The 18,517-nt window shown below is 32.3% G+C and overlaps 1 protein-coding gene across 1 annotated transcript in view; it reads left to right on the top strand.

Moving 5' to 3' along the window:
• IMPG1 (interphotoreceptor matrix proteoglycan 1) overlaps positions 1-18,517 on the top strand; it is a 115,033-nt gene that overhangs the window by 4,805 nt on the left and 91,711 nt on the right. The window contains exons 2-6 of the mRNA XM_051996711.1: positions 4,666-4,832; positions 5,112-5,140; positions 12,358-12,428; positions 15,538-15,638; positions 17,176-17,331. Coding sequence (XP_051852671.1) covers positions 4,666-4,832; positions 5,112-5,140; positions 12,358-12,428; positions 15,538-15,638; positions 17,176-17,331 — 524 coding nt within the window. The remainder of the gene's footprint in view (positions 1-4,665; positions 4,833-5,111; positions 5,141-12,357; positions 12,429-15,537; positions 15,639-17,175; positions 17,332-18,517) is intronic.

Here is an 18,517-nt window from a genome sequence, read left to right as displayed (position 1 = left end):
TGGGGCAGTTTTCCTTAATGACCTCTTGTAGAATGCTATCCAAGTTCTTTTTTTTTTTTTTTTTTTTTTTTGGTCATGGCCTTCAGATATACCAATAATTTTTAAATTCTCTTCTGGATCTATTTTCCAGATTGGCTGTTTGACAATGAGGTATTTCTCATTTTCTTCAATTTTTTTCATTCTTTTTAGTTTTTTTTTTTTTTTTGGCTGATTCTTACTGTATCACAAATTCATTAGCTTCATTTGCCCTATTCTATTTTTTAATGTGTGATTTTCTCAAGTTATCAAGAAAAGTATCTCTTCTCCATTTGGTTTATTCTATTGCTTAAGGTATTGTTTTCTTCAGACATTCTTTTCCTTCCTTTTCCAGAAAAAACTAAATGTATTTTTTTAACTCTCTTACAAGAGTCCTGTTATAGAGTGAGGATGACCTGCAAGTATAAAATCAAAACACATTAAGAAAATTTTGAACAAAAATTATTATATATTTAAAATTATTATTATTAGAAAGAGCTGTGGATTTTAAAATAATAGCTCATAAAGCAAAAAAAAAAAAAACATTAAGACATTTAACAGACACCAAAAATTGCCTTGCTATTTATAAATTTCTTTTAATTTTGTTATTACTTAAATAAAAAGTGGGATTTTCATATGTTCTCATAAAATGTGAAGCATGAGATGTTTGTAAGATTGAAGGATTGAGCAGGCTGATTTATTACTAGAGGATATCAATTTAATTTTTCAAAAATTTTCAAAAAATTTCAAAAAAAGCAACATTACCATTCAACTGTTCACCTGTTTGGTAAAATACACATATGGCAGATCCAGCAAAAACCATTGAATTTTGGAGACTGAAGGAACATCTGTGAGCATAGAGGTGTCCCAAATTAGCATTGGTGAGCAAGTAATGATGCAGAAGTGTTAGCAGAATTTATTAGACAATTACCATTGTTTCCAAGAGAGTAGCAGGACAGTTATTACTAGCAAAAGGCATCCAACAATGACGGTTGTCATATAATGCACCAAGAAATAATTATGAAATTAAATCACACTGCTATGAATGCCCTGGGTGTTTTCCAAGAAGGCAAAGTGTCTCATTTTGCCTGGGCTTCAACCCTGTATTATATTGCAAGATGGAGATAAAATGGCTCTCCAATCTGAACTTCAGACATTTACTCTCATCATAAAATGGACACTGTCATCCTGCTTTATTTCAAACCTATGAACTTGAAACATCTGGTGTAGGCACCATCAACATATGGTAGAGGATGTTGATTGAGAAGCAATTGTAAATCAAGATAGAGAAATTTCAGAGCACTTGCCCCTTAACATGTTTCAGAGCATATGATTCTACAATACTATCAAGAGGTGAATTAATTTAGGGAATTCGTGTTGGGTTTTAGAGACACAATTAATTATCAGTCACATAAAAAATGGAAGCCCTGCAGCACTCACATGTTTCATTTCATTGAGAGATGAATATTTCATATGTTTACTCTCCTAATGGGAAAAATTTCAATTCTAAGCACTTACAAATGCTATTTCTCAACCCAATTTAGAAGGATCCTGGCAACTGAGAATTAAATAGGTGATACTAACTAAGGTCATGTACCATAGACCCCTTGTTTTCACAAAAATACTTTTAACTGCTAATAATTCAAAGGATTTTCACATATGTACACTGAATTACCCAAAATATTTTGCGTGAACCATCTATGTATTTACATATCTTTTAATATTTAACTGACAATCATTTATTAATCACCTGCTATGGACAAGGTATTGGACTAAATGTTGGGAATGCAAATATCAAGAGAGAGATAGAGGCAGAAACAGAGAAGAAAAAATCAGACTCTACTCTCCAAGAACTTAAATTCTAATGATTATGATTATGAAAATAATCTGCCTGTCATCTCTTCCACTACATTATGAGGTCCTTCAAGGAAGGACCTTTGTATCATTAAAGCCTTCTATAGCACCTTGCACAAAATAAGTACTTAATGTTTATTGATTTCTTTTGGCCCAGACTTATGCCTCTATTAGTAAACTCAATTTTTGGCATAGAAACTCCTTCAACTATTGCATATCAGCAATTATTCTATAACTGTTAGACAATGAGATGCCTAGTTTACTGATATATATTTGAGACAAGACTTAAATCCAGGCCTTTCTGACTCCAAGCTTGGCACAATCAACTATGGCACACTACCTTTCTTGTGGTGACACTAGATCAATTACATCTTATTTTTATAGAGATGTAATGTCATAAGTTCATGGGATCAGAATTTTAGAGCTGAAAATGACCTCGTAGGATGTAATTTTTCTTTCAACAAAATAAAATGAGGCTGAGAAAAATTAAGTGAGTTATCCATGATTAGCCAGGGGGTAAGTGAATGCTGTATGTACCCACATCTGTATAAATAACCATAAAACCATCAAACAGTATTTCATGTGTCATGGTCTTATTTAGGATAGCCACAATTACAGAATGAAACAACCCTTGTTAGATACTTAAGAGGAAAGACATTATTTTCAGCTGCTGAATTTATGCTATCCAGTTTTCATTCTTTTCTTATTCTTGATTAAGTTCACATCTTTCACTCTGGTTTCCCTGGATAAAATAAACCACAGTAGAGTTAGTTTCCACAGCAATGATAATGCATTATGGCTGCCCTAGGATGGAATAAGATTTGATGATCATTATGGAGTTTCTTTACATCTTAACAAATTTGCTCACCAAGAAATATTCTAGCTACAAAGGTTTGTCTCTTTGACAGTCACACAGATTTGTGACAGTCTCACAATCTGAGATTGTTCTTAGATCTCCTGTAACACTATGATCTGTGCAAATTTAAGAATGATGTCAAGGTTGCAAGTGAGTTTAAGTTTACATAGTTTTACTTGGGAAAACAAACAGTCCTCAAAATCAAAGGGGACATGAAGATGACTTTTAGTTACTTAATGAATAAACATAGTACACAATACTCCTTAACATTCTCTAATACAGAGTTATAATGTTTAAATATTATTCCTAGAACCAGGATTAGAGCTAACACTAGGCAAAATTGTAAAAAAAAAAAAAGTGAGTTTGTTTTTGATACCTTCCTATTCTGTATCTTTTCTCTGCAATGCCCCCTCCCTTACCCAAAGGCTACTAGTGTTGCTTCGCTCCATCTACTCTCTGCCCTTTTGGCAGTTAATAGAATCATTATTTTAGAGTAATAAGGGGATAAAGAGATTGTCTATTCAATTCCTTCATTTTACAAATGAGTCCCAGAAAGATTGTGTGACTTGCCCAATATCACACAATTATACTTTTGTGTGCATAGCTTTAAATCTTTTGTTAAAACAAGGAATACCACATACAGAAATTTTGTAATCATTAGACCTCAGGAATATGAGAGAGCTAGATGGTCCAAAGCACTGGAGCTGGAGTCAGGAATCCCACATTTCAAATATAATCTCAAACACAGGCAAATTTACTTTATCCTATTTGCCTCAGTTTCTTTATCTGTAAAATGAACTAAGAAGAAATGGAAAACCACTCCAAAATCTTCACCAAGAAAATTTCCAAAGAGATCTCAAAGAATCAGACATGACTGAAAAAATGACTTTATATTAAACAAAAAGAATAGCTGTGGGGCACATAAAAGATAAAGAACTTATGAGAAGGTCTCAAACTGGGGCTGAGACATCTCCAAATTCTCAGATATGGTTATGAGCCTGGCATAAAAGTCTTGGGGTACTAGGATTGAAGGAAGGGTATCCCTGAAGAAGAAAAAAGTCAGTTCAGGCAATAAAGACAATGATCAGCTATTCCAACTTTGAGCAGGGTCTAGTTATTGGCTAGGGTACTTTCTTCCAGATTCTTTAGGAGGCAATTCTTTTAAGACAATGCAAATTATAGAATCATATATCTATAACTAGAAGGAAAGTCTGGAATTATCTAATCCAAAGACATCAAATAAAAGACTCAAGTGGATGCCAAACCATATAAATATGTAATTAGGAAATATTAACAAAATAAATAATACAATAGACCATAGTTAACATGTGGTTTTTTTTAAGTCAATAGGCAGCCTGTGGAATTCTTATGTATGGATTAATGGCTTGTATTCTTATCTGAGTTTGACACTTCCGATCTAATTCAAACTTCTCATTTTACAGATGAGAAAACTGAAATCAGGTCAGTTAAGTGTCTTGCCCAAAGTCATACAAATAGTATAAAAAGTATGACTCAAAAAGTCAGTGCTTTTTTTCCCCTCTATTATATAATACCTAGAAAATAATAACAACAAACAAAAGAAAACTGAGATGATCAACATGGTCCTATGAACAAAAGAATATTCATGCAAGCAATATGTGATACAATTAAAAAGAAAATCTGTTTTGAAGCACAACAACCTGAATTCAAATCCTGACTATGCCATTTGTCTGTTATATGATCTTGGAGAAATCATTTAACTTCTCTGGACGTTAGTTTCTTCATCTGTAAAAAGAAGGGTTTGGACTAGATGACCTCTAAAACCCTTTCTAGCTTTAGTCTACAACATTTTCCTACTTTATGAAACTTTGGTGTGGGTTGGTGTCAGGGATTAATTTGGAAAAGGGAGAATTTTTCTTATCCTGGGCCAAGTTTCCATACTTAACCATCCTCCTTTATAGTCTGTCAGGAAGCTGTGTGGGAAGCCTATCGAATATTCCTGGACCGCATCCCTGACATGAGTGAGTACCAGAATTGGGTCAGTGCCTGCCAGAGGGAGACTTACTGCATTTTTGACATTGGGGGAACCTTCATCAATTCTCAAGAGTTCCAGGAACTTCTTCAGCAGGTGAGAAGGAAAAATAGCCCTCTCTTTTTCAAGCCTTCCTGAAAAGAATTGCTTCCCAGATCCTCCTCAGCCCTTCTGTCTTTTAAGATACCTTACTTGGCTATACCATAACAAGAGGTTAGATTTGGTGAAATACAACATAATTCTTTGTTCTGTGCAGTGATGGCTTGGAGGTTGGGCTCCTGAGGTTAATAGAAAAGTGGGCCATGAAAAACAAAAGATCTTGTACTGTTGGATTGGCCTTATCTCCTAACAAAATGACTTTTTTATTTTTCCCAGAGATTAAAGCATCAGCGTTTCCCTGAGAGGTGAGTAGTGATAATTCAATTCCATAGAATCATAGAGTTTATAACTAAAAAGGACCCTAGAGATCATCTAGGCCAGGAATGATTAAGCATGTTTGGGTCATGCATTCCTCTGGCTATCTGATAAAGTCTGTAGCCTTTTCCCCTACAAAGTTCATAGACCCTTACAAATTGATGGGCTTCAGGCTACGAACCCTTGATTATGTCATCAGTTTACAAATGAAAAAATAATGCCCGGAGAGGCAAAGTGTGTGTGAATGTGGAATGATACATCAACTAATTTTAGGATCATGAATTTAGAGTTGGAAGTCATCTTAAAAGTCCAATCCCCTTGTTTTACAGAAGAATAAACTGAGGCCCAGAAGTACTGATGCCTACGGTCACACAACTAAAGAGATAAGATTTGACCAGAGGTCTTTCTGACTCCAAGCCCAAGGCTCTATCTACTCTGTCATGCTAGCTCTACAATTTAAAGACAACATTTTCTTCACTAGGACCCAGTGACCCTCAAATAGATAGTTTTGACTCAGAATTTTAGAAATGGCTTCTATTTGAATTCAAGCCTTCTGACTCCAAATCTAATAGGCTGTTAGATATTTTTTCAATTATATCACACCATCTTTTGAGAAAGATATTAAAATGTTATAAAACTGAGTTATTTATATGTTGTTCAGTCCTTGTAGTCATATATGATTCTTCATGACCTCATTTGTGCTTTACTTGGCAAAGATACTGGAGCAGTTTGCCATTTCCTTCTCCAGCTCATTTTATAGTTGAAGAGATTGAGGAAAAGAGGGCTAAGTGACTCAGGGTCATACAGCAAGTTGCAATACTCAATTAATAATTAATAAATAATACAAAATAAAGCAAAGTATCAATTTTTTATTTCAAGGTTTCAAGGAGAAGTGTAGTGTCATTAATATCACTATCCAGTTTCCCAAATACAACCTCACTAACTTTTTCCAATCAACTCAATTCTGAACCTAATTCATTATTCAGGAGTGTCTTTTTGAGATATATTTATTAATAAATTAACACCACATGTCAATCCAATTGCATATAATAGTCTAGATAATAACAAATTCTTCATCTGCTAGGTTTTTCCTGTGTGAATAGTTAAACTATACTTTTTGAAGGGTTATAACTCTCATTTAGGATGCTCTAGATCAAGTCAATCATTACAGTGTCATCTGCAAAGGCAGGAACTAATCATTTAGTTTGGGTCAGTCAACTACCATACCAGGCATATACTAGAAAAATAAAGCCAGAAATGACACAATCTCAACTTAATGAGCTTATATTCTATCAAAAAAAAAATCAAAGACAACAAAGAAAAAGAGAGACTAGACATTTTTGCTATTTCTGCCAAGAATGACTTTTGTATATAAAGGTAGAACAAAAATGAGTAATAAGGAGTTATTATCCAATATAAATAAAAATATAATAAAAGCATATCTAGCTACCTTTTCTGAATTCAATTCAAATGACTTACATGAATTGTATCTTTATGTTTCAAAAGAATTGGCATATCTAATTACACTGTCTGATTTTCTGACAGATAATAGAGAATGGGAAAGATTCCACAGAACTGAAGGAGGGAGACTGCTATCTGTTTTATAAACGAGAAAAGAAAAGAGTATACAAACTATAGGCCAATAACCTTGACTTTAATTTTTGAGGAAATTCTAGAACAGATTATTAAAGAGAAATTTAGAGAATATCTAGAAAGCCATATTACTTCATCAAAAATAGGTTATGACACCTTAATGTTAGTTCCCTTTTTTTTCTTTTCTTTTTTTGAAAAGCTCATTGCATAAGGATGTTATAAATAGCTTATTTAAATTTAAGGGAAAAATTTATTAAGTGTATTATGGTGTTCTTGTGGAAATGATAGAGACAGACTAAAATGTTAAATGCAATTAAATAAGTTGAGAGCTTGCTAAACAGGATTCAAAATTTAGTCTTTACTAATTTTATATACACTTGGGAAGAAGACTCCATTGGAATGTCCTAGAAATCTTTGCATGGACCTTGGATTTTAATTATATGAATAAATACATACATGCACAATTATCAAAAATCAAAATAACAAAAGGGAAAGAGACCATATTTGATGTAATCAAGATTCAAAAAATCCTTTATGATTTAGGACATCAAACTGAATGTAACAAGATGAAATTTAACTGAGATAAATATGAAAGTTTATATTTGGGTGCCAAAAAAAGCATAAGATAAGGTATGTATGAATAGATAAAAATGTACCTAAAAAGTTTTGGGAGGGGTTAGCTGACTTCAGTTTCAATATGATTCAACAGTATGATATGGAAGACAAAAAAGATCTTCTCTCTTCTAAATCCCAAACTTTTGGGGCTGAGGACTCTTTTTTACTCTTAAAAATTAATGAGGTCCCCAATATGGGTTACATTCATCAATATTTATTTCATTAGACATTTAAAATAAGTTTTTCAAATTTTTCATTCATTTAAAATAACAAGAAACTAATTACATGTTAATACAAACTTTTTTATTAAAAATAATATTTTCCAAAAAATTCCTGAGAAAAGTAGCAACATTTTTGTACATTTCATACTAAATGCTGACTTAATAGAAGAGAGATAGATTCTTTTATCAGCTTCTTCATTCAATCACTTACAATATGTAATTTGTGTGTTGGGAGGGTATATATACCTATAATATGAAAAAAATAGCCTTACAAAGATATAGAGTTTAAAATGGAGAATTTGAATAGGAAAATAATTTCTTAGTATTATTAAAATAATTTTAACTTCATCAATACCCTAAAGATCTCAGCAGGCTTTGGACTACACTTTGAGAAGTGTTAATCCAGAGGAAGGGAATAAAAATGTTAAAGTATCCCCAAGTTCATGCAAGATGTGAACAAGGCAAAGGAATTAGAGATATTTAATTAAAAAATAGAAGAATGAGGGAGAAAACAGTCGTTTTCCTAAAGTACTTAAAAGTTTTGTCATGTGGAAGAATGATTAAATTTGTTCCTATTAACTCCAAGGGAAAGGATTGAGAGTAAAGAATGGAATTTTTAAAGAGGAAAACTTGGATTCTAAGTCAGGAAAAAACTTTCTCACGATTAGAGCTTTGCAAAAGTGAAATGGGCTTCCTAGATAGTTGGAGTCTAAGTCAGGAAAAAACTTTCTCACAATTAGAGCTTTGCAAAAGTGGAATGGGCTTCCTAGATAGTGGGATGCCTTTCAATGGAAGTATTCAAGCAAAAACTGACCATTTGTTGGTTATATTGTAGCAAAAATTATCTTTTGGCTATGGGTTGGGGTAGTTAGATTCTGAGGTACTTCTAAACTCAGATATTCTGAGGTTTCATGAGATTCTCAAGAACTTCACCATCCTTCTTCCATTTGAACTAATTTGGACCTCTTATAACTCAGTATCAATTACCTTTGGTGAACAATCTCCTGACCTTACACTTCACTTGATATTAGTGATCAAATAGAATAAATTAATGAGAATTTTCATATCTTGCAAGAAATTAAACATAATTTTAGCATTTATACCTTATCAGATGAATATGTCATCTTATTTTATTAAGTTGAATGTTTTCTTATAGTCAACCAACAATAAACACAGCAGGAGCTTGTCTTCTCAGTATGCTTCAATTAATTGTGTAATTTTAAATGTATATTCCAATATAAAAAAAAATCAATCAATCAATTGCTAAAGCTATTTCATCGAGGGATCCAATCTGAATATAGCAGATTATTCTCATGGATATTTTGTATGAATGGAAAAGTAGGTGTATCAGCCAACAATCATTTATTATATACCTATTGTACATAAGGCACTGTGTTAAGCACTAGAGTAAGAAATTATTGCTATTTTCTTTATCATCTTGCTTTGTTAATGTTCCATAATTCTTTTTTAAGTATTTGTTAGTAAGTCAAGTCAACATTAAGCTTCTACTATGTGATAGACAATATGTTAAATTTGGGGGATATAAAGAAAGGCATAAAATAGTTCCTGCTCACAAGGAACTCACATTGTAATAGAGGAGAGAATATACAAACAATTCTCTACAAAATAGATGTATAACAAGATAAATTGAAGATTGTCATCAGAGAGAAGGCATTATAAATGAGAAAGATGAGAAAAGGCTTTTTAAAGAAGATTAGATTATTAGCTGGATCTTGAAGGAAGTCATGGATATCAGCCACCAAAGATAAGGATGGAAAGTAGTACAAACTCTTTCTGATATCTTGAGAATCAATCCCTAAAAATTTCAGAATATTATATCTAGCATGGCATTCCCCCAATATATGTTGTCTAGTCTTTGTTCTTCCAATCTTGATTTATTTTAGTAGAGTGCTTACTTCCTCTCACAACTAAGGCTATAATAGAAATGTAAATAGAAAAGCTTCACTGTCATTGGTACAAGAAAAAAATTTATTATAGAAAGATATATTCTGATTTTTTTTCTGATGTCATCCTTTTAATTTCATCTTTGAATGTTATTGGGATTATCTGGCTTAATTAGGTTTTTTGTCAGGCTACTACTTTTTTATTTTATAATACAATATTGCTTATAACCTTCCACCATCCTTGGATATATACAATTTTGCAAATTAGTTTAAATTCTAAACCAGTATTGCCAGTACTTTACTCTCTCTGTTTAAGAAACCTAGTGTTTGTTGCCTGAGGTTTCTTCTAATTTCCTTTGGCATAATCATTCTGGTGTTTGATTTACATTGATTATTCTTCATTAGGAAATTTCTTTAGGAAATGTTTGTATTCTATATTAATATTTATATTATTTTTTTCCTTGGTCATGATTTTTATCTTTGTTCTAACAAATCAATGAGCTAAGTGTTCAGCTAAATGCATTCTATACACAGACAGTTCTTCATGTGGAAAAAGAAAGTTTCTAAACCATCTGTCATTTTATAAAATATTTCTGTCATTTTATAAAAAAGAATCACCATGAAAAACTATTTATTAAATACCTACACTGACTTAGACTTGTAGAAGCTAGTCAAATATGAACATGCTAATTTCTATGCAAGCATAACATAATAAAACCATTTACTCCAACTTTATGTATCTAGTTTAATATTGATTAAAAGCAACCAAAAGTTCCTTATGGTCTTGTCATGGCTATCTTCACAAGCCACAATCCAATCTATGGGTCCCATGCAGCTTTGTTGCATGGCAAAAGTCATGGTTTTGATCCACTGAGAAATTGCCATGTAAAACATGGAAACAAGATTTAAAAGAGACGACTGTTCCAATTATAATTCAAATAATGTCTATAAAATCATGTATAGTGCTATTCAGAAATTTCTATATGGCCCTGTGCAGAATAATACAAGTAATGTTCTCTATCTTCTCCCAAAATATCTACATCATTGTTCCCTCCTGTTCCCTCCTGGCTGATTCAAAATTCCTATCATTAGAGTTACTATGTTTTAGTTGCTCTAAACAACAAAGGCAAAGGTACTATCTGCATAAGGTCAGTGCTACCTTAAACAGACTTCCCCAAATATTCACAAAACTCCTAATGCAGTGTTTCATTGAACCATTCAAGATAAAAAGGGGTTTTAAAATCTAAATCATCAGAGGAAAACTTTTTTCAATTAGTAGCAAAATAGGTTTTGCACAGAGGTTAGTTGAATTATTTTGGTCATACAAACTCATGAAGGCTATCTACTAAGGCATGTATGTATATGGGTGAGGATCCATTGAGTAAATCAGTCAAATCACTTACCCCACTAAAAATGCCTAGAGTTATGTCTTCATACATTTATCAAATAAGGACCTATTGATTATTCACTAGGTATGAACAGGAAAAGTGCTATAGTAGATAGAGTGTTGGGCTTAGAGTCAGGAAGACTCATCTTTCTGTGTTCAAGCCTCAGACACTTAGTAGCTATGTGAACCTGGGCAAATCACTTAATCCTATTTGTTTAAGTTTCCTCAACTATAAAAAATGAGTTGGAGAGGGAAATGGCAAACAATTCCAGCATCTGTGACAAGAAAGCCCAAAATAGAATCACATGACTAAACAACAGTGAATCAGACCTTGACATTTTCTTGAATCAAAGACATTTTAATTAGGTACAATAGAAAGGCTGATCTGATTGGATGAAGGATTTGGTCATATCTTGAGGAACTATATAAAAAGAGAAGCTAGTTCAAAACACGGGAAAGATTTTTCAATTATGGGACTAGAGAAATTGGTACAATAAAAGCTGAGCTAATAAGAATTGGCAGTACAGAAGAAAAGAAAAAAGAGAAAGAAATTAGAACTCAATTGTAGCAGAGAAGGGAGTGGTTGAGAATAGCCTTTTGCCCTACAGTTAACTTAGATCAAAAGACTTAATTTTATATGATCATTTATAATCTCCTTCTCAAGGATTGAGGGAAGTTCTGGAAAAAAAAAAGTTTGTTCTTACCCCGCTTTCCTTCCCCATGCCTATCTATCAATTATGATGTCTCTTTACCCAAACGTTTCTGATAAACTGAATTTTGCCTCAAGTTTAAAGAAACCAGAAGTTAACTAGATATAAACATGAAAAAAAAATAAGGCAGAAAGAAAAATATGCCTAAATATTGGGGATTTTCTGAGGATTTGGAGAAATTGTGATGCCATTCCTAACTTTCTTTTTTTCCCTTAACATTTCATTTAATATAACTTCCCTAAAAGAGCAAAAGAAGGAACCACATGGATGTGAGGGGCCATGATATTGCCTTTAGGTTTAAAATAAGCTAGCTCAAGTACCAATGTGGCATATGGAAAGTTTGGGATAAACGTCATCTAGAATATGTCCTCAGAATGATAAAATCATACTTCCTTAAAATATGTACCTGGAAATCAATCCATTTACAAGCACTTACTAAATATCTATTACATGCCAGGCACCAAGTTAGGCATTTGGAATAAAAATAAAATGAGTAAAATATCAAATTTTCTCATTATATTAATATACACTGAGTTGGAAAAATTACAATCCCAGAACAGGTACATCAAAGAAGACATTTCCTGACTTTAAAATTATGCTGAAGGTCAGTCATATCTGTGCTGCTCTCCAGAGTTTGAGTCAAAATATTCTTCCTAAAAATTGATGGTTTGGAATTTTTAAAATAATTTAACTTAGAAGCAGATTTTCAATCTATTCCCACTATTGCCATCCAGTGCCTATTAATTGTTATGTCTTTCATTTCTATTTTGCTTCTAGAAAAGATGAAATTCTCCCAGAGAAGGCAACAGAAAGTAAAAAGTCTGATGAAATCTTTGTGCTTCCTACAGGTAATGTTTGATTTCTTTCTTAAAAACATTACATTTATAATATTTTATACTTTACAACCAAATTATTATAAAAATATGGCATTTTCAAAACAACCTTCTGTAGAAATCCAGAAATAAGAAAAATCACTTTTTAGTAGCTTACAAACCAGAAATTGAATATTTATGTGTATATGTATTAAAATGATGACCAAGATCATGTTTCAGGTTCTAGATTCAAATAGTTTCATTAAAAAATAAGTATTTCATAGAATCTTTCCATATTTTAAGTCTTTAAATCATGAGTCAGCAAGCTCATCTTTTAAAGTAGCTTATCTCTTTGACCAGCAACTAATGTCAGTACTATACAGGTTCAATGTCAATTATAAAGATATTACTTTGTAGAATATGTTCCTTAAGAGTTCTTCCCCCAGTAGACCTGAAAGGAAATAGATATTTAATTATTAACAGCACTAACAGTCCAAAGATCATTGACTCATAATAACACACTTCATTCAAAAGAATGCTATTAAAAGAAAAAAATGCAATATGAAAATGATCCATGATGAATGTATTTCTTAATTTTGTTAAAATTAAAAGTAATCATTGGAACATAACTGAGATTATATTTAAATTTTAGTAGCATTTTTGTTATGTACAAAAATTGAGTTTCTATTAACATGTATAATATCATTTGATGAAAATTAAATTTACCTTTTCATATAAACTCTTTCCCACTAGGTTTGTCTTGTTTATAAGAATTCTGAAAGGCAAATGTTTCTTTCACACACACACACACACACACACACACACACACACACACACATACATATATGTATATGTATATGTATATTATGACCTGTGAGTTCTAAACTGAGAATCAGTAAGACCTACCCAGTTCTACCCCTACTACAATGCCATCACTGTTGCATGGACAAGTCAATTAACCCTTTAAGGTCTTCAGGCAACTCTTTAAGGCTATAAGTAACAAAGACATTTCTGATCAGCATCACTACAGGGAGTTCCCACAATGTATGTCTATATTCATATTTGCACATGTGTATATATGGATATGGATATTCTGAATTGTCCATTTCAGACTATTTACTAGTAATCCTGAACATAATCCACATAATCCACTTCACTAAGAATGAAATTCACCATATCTTGTAAGATTCAGACTTGATTGTCCGTGAACACCAGGGATGGGGAGAATTCTGAAAGGTTGGCAGATGGAGATCAAATGTTGAGAATTATGTCTAAATATGAGTATATATGTATGTAAGTGTGTATGCATATATATATATATATACATATATATGTCTACATATATATGTATATATATATACATACACATATATATTTATGTATTTATATATACACATGTTCATATAAATATATGTATATGTATTATATATATATGTATACATATGTATATGTACATATGTATATATATATGTCTACATATATATGTGTATATATATATATACATACACATATATATTTATGTATTTATATATACACATGTTCATATAAAATTTTGGCTCTAGGGATCAAGTCTTGTCATTTCACTGGTTTAGGGCAATCCTGATATAGAAATTCTTTCTCCTGATATAAATCAGTGACCTCTCCATAACTTATATAACATGTCTTAGAGAGCTACCTAAGAATAAAAATAAATAAGAGGCCTCTGATGTCACATGATTTTACAGGAATCATTTTTTTTAATTTTACGACTTTGTCCCTTTTTCAAATAAAAATAAGAAATAAGATAGAAAGTGAAGGCATATATATATATATATATATATATATATATATAGTCTGTACATGTATGGTTATGGGTATAGGTATGGTTATGTATATATATATATGTGTGTGTGTGTGTGTGTATGTATGTGTGTGTATGTGACAGGTATAAATATCAGTATGATATTGATATAAGTATACTTACATAGATATATACATATATATATAATATTTGTATGTATGTATAAATGTCAATAAATACATAATCCACAAGGTATAGAAAACTTGAGTTCCAGTTCAGTCTCTGACATACTAAGTAGCTCTGTGGTCATAGGCAAGTCAATTAACTCTTCAATCATTTATACCATAATGTGAATTAGTTTGTCATATTCAAAACAAGTTTGAATAATACAGATAGGGCACAGAGGAATCAGTTATCTGATGTAGGAATGGGGGGAGGAAAGACAACATTGTTAACAAAAGAAGAAAAAGGAAGAAGAGAAAGAGAGGAAAGTTGGGTGCACCAGAAAAAAAAATTCACTAACTTTACAATGTTTTCTAGAGTTAGTGGTTGTATTGTTTGTAAACTTGGATCAGTCCTTAGTCAGCCCAGGCTTCTGTAGTTCCACATGAGGTACAATTCAATGATTACTAGTCTTCAAAATAAGGTTCCCTCAAGGGCCACAAGATCTTCAATAATATTCTATGCTATTATTATTATACCTAGACATTTTCAAAATAAGCTTTAAAAGCCAAATGATTTTCTGATTGACTTAGTTAACTAGAAAGTTCAATTAACTGAAATGCTTAAAAGGCTTTCCAGATTAATAAGGTTTTACTGTATAATGTCACACAATGAAACAGAATACATTTGTTTTCCTAAATATGATGATTTTCTTTGGCTGCAAGAGAGTCTAGATGGTACAGATTCTAGGGTTCATTACTGGGGCCCAAACCTTTGCCAGCTGCTTGATTTACTGAATGAAAGAACACCCCAAAACACTTCTCATATCAAATTCAAAAGCCATGGGTAGCATCCAAAGAAAAGTTTCTGAAGAACCAATTTCATATTGTTTTAAATATGTGCTTCCACTCAATATTCATAAAAAAATTAATTTGCCCTCATTAAACAAATTTATTTTACAATATATATCCCAAGAACTATTAAACTCTGGCTCTAGGGAGAAGAAGCAAAGGGGAATTTCAATGAAGGAAAACAGAGTCACATTTTAACTTGGGAATATGCTGATGTTATTTTTTTTTCACGGGTTGAAAATATGCTTACCATCAGTAGATATTGGAGTGACAGGAGGACTCCATGAACTTTTGCCCTTGTTCTAATTTAAGCTCTCTTCTAGTGTGTTCATGTGTGTGATTTTTTTTGAAGTCTCAGCAGGTGCTGCTAGCTTCTCTCCACTTCCCTTCACAGCCACTTCTAATGGCTCACTTCTCAACAAACTTTTCAATGACACAAAGACTCCTGTGAAGGTGAGGATGCCCTGATATTTTATCTAGCTATTCATTTGCCTGCTTTTTCTATGTTAGAGGAGGAAAATGGATTGACAATTCACAACTATTTGTTCCCTAAATTAAAATGGTAAGATTTTGTTCTACTCACTAATTATAAATTATGTTTTTTGTTCATGACTGAGAGAAAATTGAATTCACTGTACTTGGTTTTAAAAAAACTATAAAGGAATATTAAGAAGCAATTTCATTATATCACCCTATCATTCAACTTTAGGCTGATAAACCCCACCCCAATCTTATCACAGTGCCTTAAATATAGTCAGCATACTTGAGATCTAAAAGTATACTTTCTTTTAGTTTCCTGAAGCGTCTCAGCACACTTAGGGCTACATATAGTCATATTGTTGAATGTATTGAACTCCCTCTAGTTTTCAATCTTCCTATTTTATTTATTTATTTATGTTATTGTATATCTAGGGCCTTGTCTGGTTTTTTAAGGATCTAGTTTTCTGATTGGTTTTTGTGTTTGTATACCAAAAGTTTGATACATAGTACGTGTCATAAATACTGTTGATTGAATGATTCCACTGGAAAAATTCAAGTACCACTTCCATGTTTGACCCTAATATACCAGTTTTTCAGGATTTTTTTAAAGAGGTTTTTAAGAGGTTTTCAATCTTCCCAGATTAAGGCATAAAAGAAATTATGAATCAATGAAATCATAGTTACTGCTTCAGCTAACATGTTTGCAGAATTCCCAAGCATACATGTTAGGTTTTCAAAGAAAGAGTGTTCATCTCAAAGACATCTATGTACCAAGAGTTGCTAACTAATCTCTAATGCTACATGCTTAAGACCTTGTCTCGCTCTATGCCCTAGGAAACTAATGGGAACACAAAACAATGACAGAACCATGTCAGTTCCATATCTAAAGGACAGTGAGAAAAGCAGGTGATAGGCCTTTGAGTAAGCAAAAAACAGACCCACTTGCTCAGAGCTATGCTGCTATTTTTAGATTCTTCAGCTTAAGCTTCCAGTTGTGACCCAAATATGCCATTCTCCCTGAGAATGCCTTTAAGCCAAGTTGTGACTTGAAAGTGCTTTAGAGACAATTGTTTAAGTTCATGTATGAACAGTCTCATTATATAAGTTCTGACTTTCCTTTGGTGTTGATTGAATGGTCATAATAGTTCATATTCATTTGCACATTGGTCCAATATAATCATCAATCCATCATAATCAAACATTATAAAGCCCCGCAATGTTCATATCAACATAGTGGATTCTACAGAAGGAATAGATCTATTTTCCACTAGCTTTCAATCACAGATAAATTACACTGTTCTCTAAAGATTCTAGGTAACAAAAATAAAATTTTTATTCTAAATTTACCCCCCACGAAGTCCACTTCTCATTCCACAGAATTCATCTTTAACTAAGCCCAATGAAATTTCTAGAATCAGCCTTTTTTATTCTGACAAGTCCAATATTGAGAGCCATCCCAAAGAATTTGTTTTTTGTTTTATGCTAAACAAAATTTCTTTTTTTTCCTCAGGATATTGAAACTGAAATCACAAATATCATATCAGAGGGACCAATGGAAGAGATGTTAGAGTTTAGTGTCAACTTAGCAAATCAGAAGTTTAAGGCAGAATTGAATGACCCAAAGTCCCCATATTACCAGGAACTAGCAGTAAAATTTCAACATCAGGTAAATAGGTTCACCTTTTACTAGATGCATACTTGTTTTAAATAATTATAGATCTGATATTTTGTAGTTGAATATAACTTGACATGTAAAGGAATTGGTTTTTACATTAGACCAAATGTAAAATGTTCCAAAAAGTTAAGAGAAAAGAGATGGGGAGGGGGGAGGGAATTCAGTGTTCTATTATCATAAGAAATTAAATATATTTTATTTGAAAAAATTCTAAATTAATGGAGAAAGTATGGGGAGGAGGTTCACAAATATCTATATTTCTTGCTTCAATGACTTCATTATCATTTTGTATTATGGAATTGAGTCATTTCAACATACAAAATTTATTTTTGTTTAAACATTGTTCAATCATGTCTGACTCTTCATGACACTATGTTGAGTTTTCTTGACAATAATACTGCCATTTCTTTCTAGAGCTCATTTTAACAAATGAAGAAACTGAGGTAAACAGTTACATGACTTGCCCAAGCGAGTAAATGTCTAGGCTAGATTTGAACTCAGGAAGATAAGTTTTCCCGGCTCCCAACCCAGTACTCTATCTACTATACTGCCAAACTGTACCATGATATTTATTAAAAATGTATTAACCACTTACTAAACTTAAGACAGGCACTTGACTAGCACTGGGGATACAAAGAAAGAACAAAGGGCTCATCAAAAAGCTTATATTCTAATGGTGAGAACAAATTTAAACAACTATGTATAGACATGATAGATAGATGGATACACATAAAGGAAGAGGATAAATTAGAAATTTTCTCATAGATAGGCACCTTAAGATTAAGAGGGACAAGGAAAGATTATTTGCAGAAGGTGAAACTCCAACTGAGATCTGAAGCAACTTTGGGAAGCCAGCTAATAGGAATGGGGAAGGAGAGCATTCCAGGTTTGGGAAATAGCCAGTGAAAGTACAGAATTGGGAAATAGAGTATTGAGTGCCAAGAAGTGCAAAAAGTACAGTGTCTTTGGATAATAAAGAAAAGGAGAAGCAAAGGCTAGAAAAGTAGAAAGGGGTCAGGTTGCATGTTTGTCTTCTTTCCAAAAAACATTACCAAGTAAATGTATGTTAAATCCAATCTAATTTTCTGGCTTAGACACTGGCTGGGTATAAAAAGAGCTCATAGAGTGAGGGGACAATATGCAGAAGGAAAAATTGTATAACAAAACATTTACAGAC

The sequence above is a fragment of the Antechinus flavipes genome, chromosome 4 (genome assembly GCF_016432865.1).
Source record: "Antechinus flavipes isolate AdamAnt ecotype Samford, QLD, Australia chromosome 4, AdamAnt_v2, whole genome shotgun sequence".
Lineage (NCBI taxonomy): Eukaryota > Metazoa > Chordata > Mammalia > Dasyuromorphia > Dasyuridae > Antechinus > Antechinus flavipes.
The sequence above is the reverse complement of the archived record's forward strand: the minus strand, read 5'-3'. Positions and strand labels throughout refer to the sequence as shown.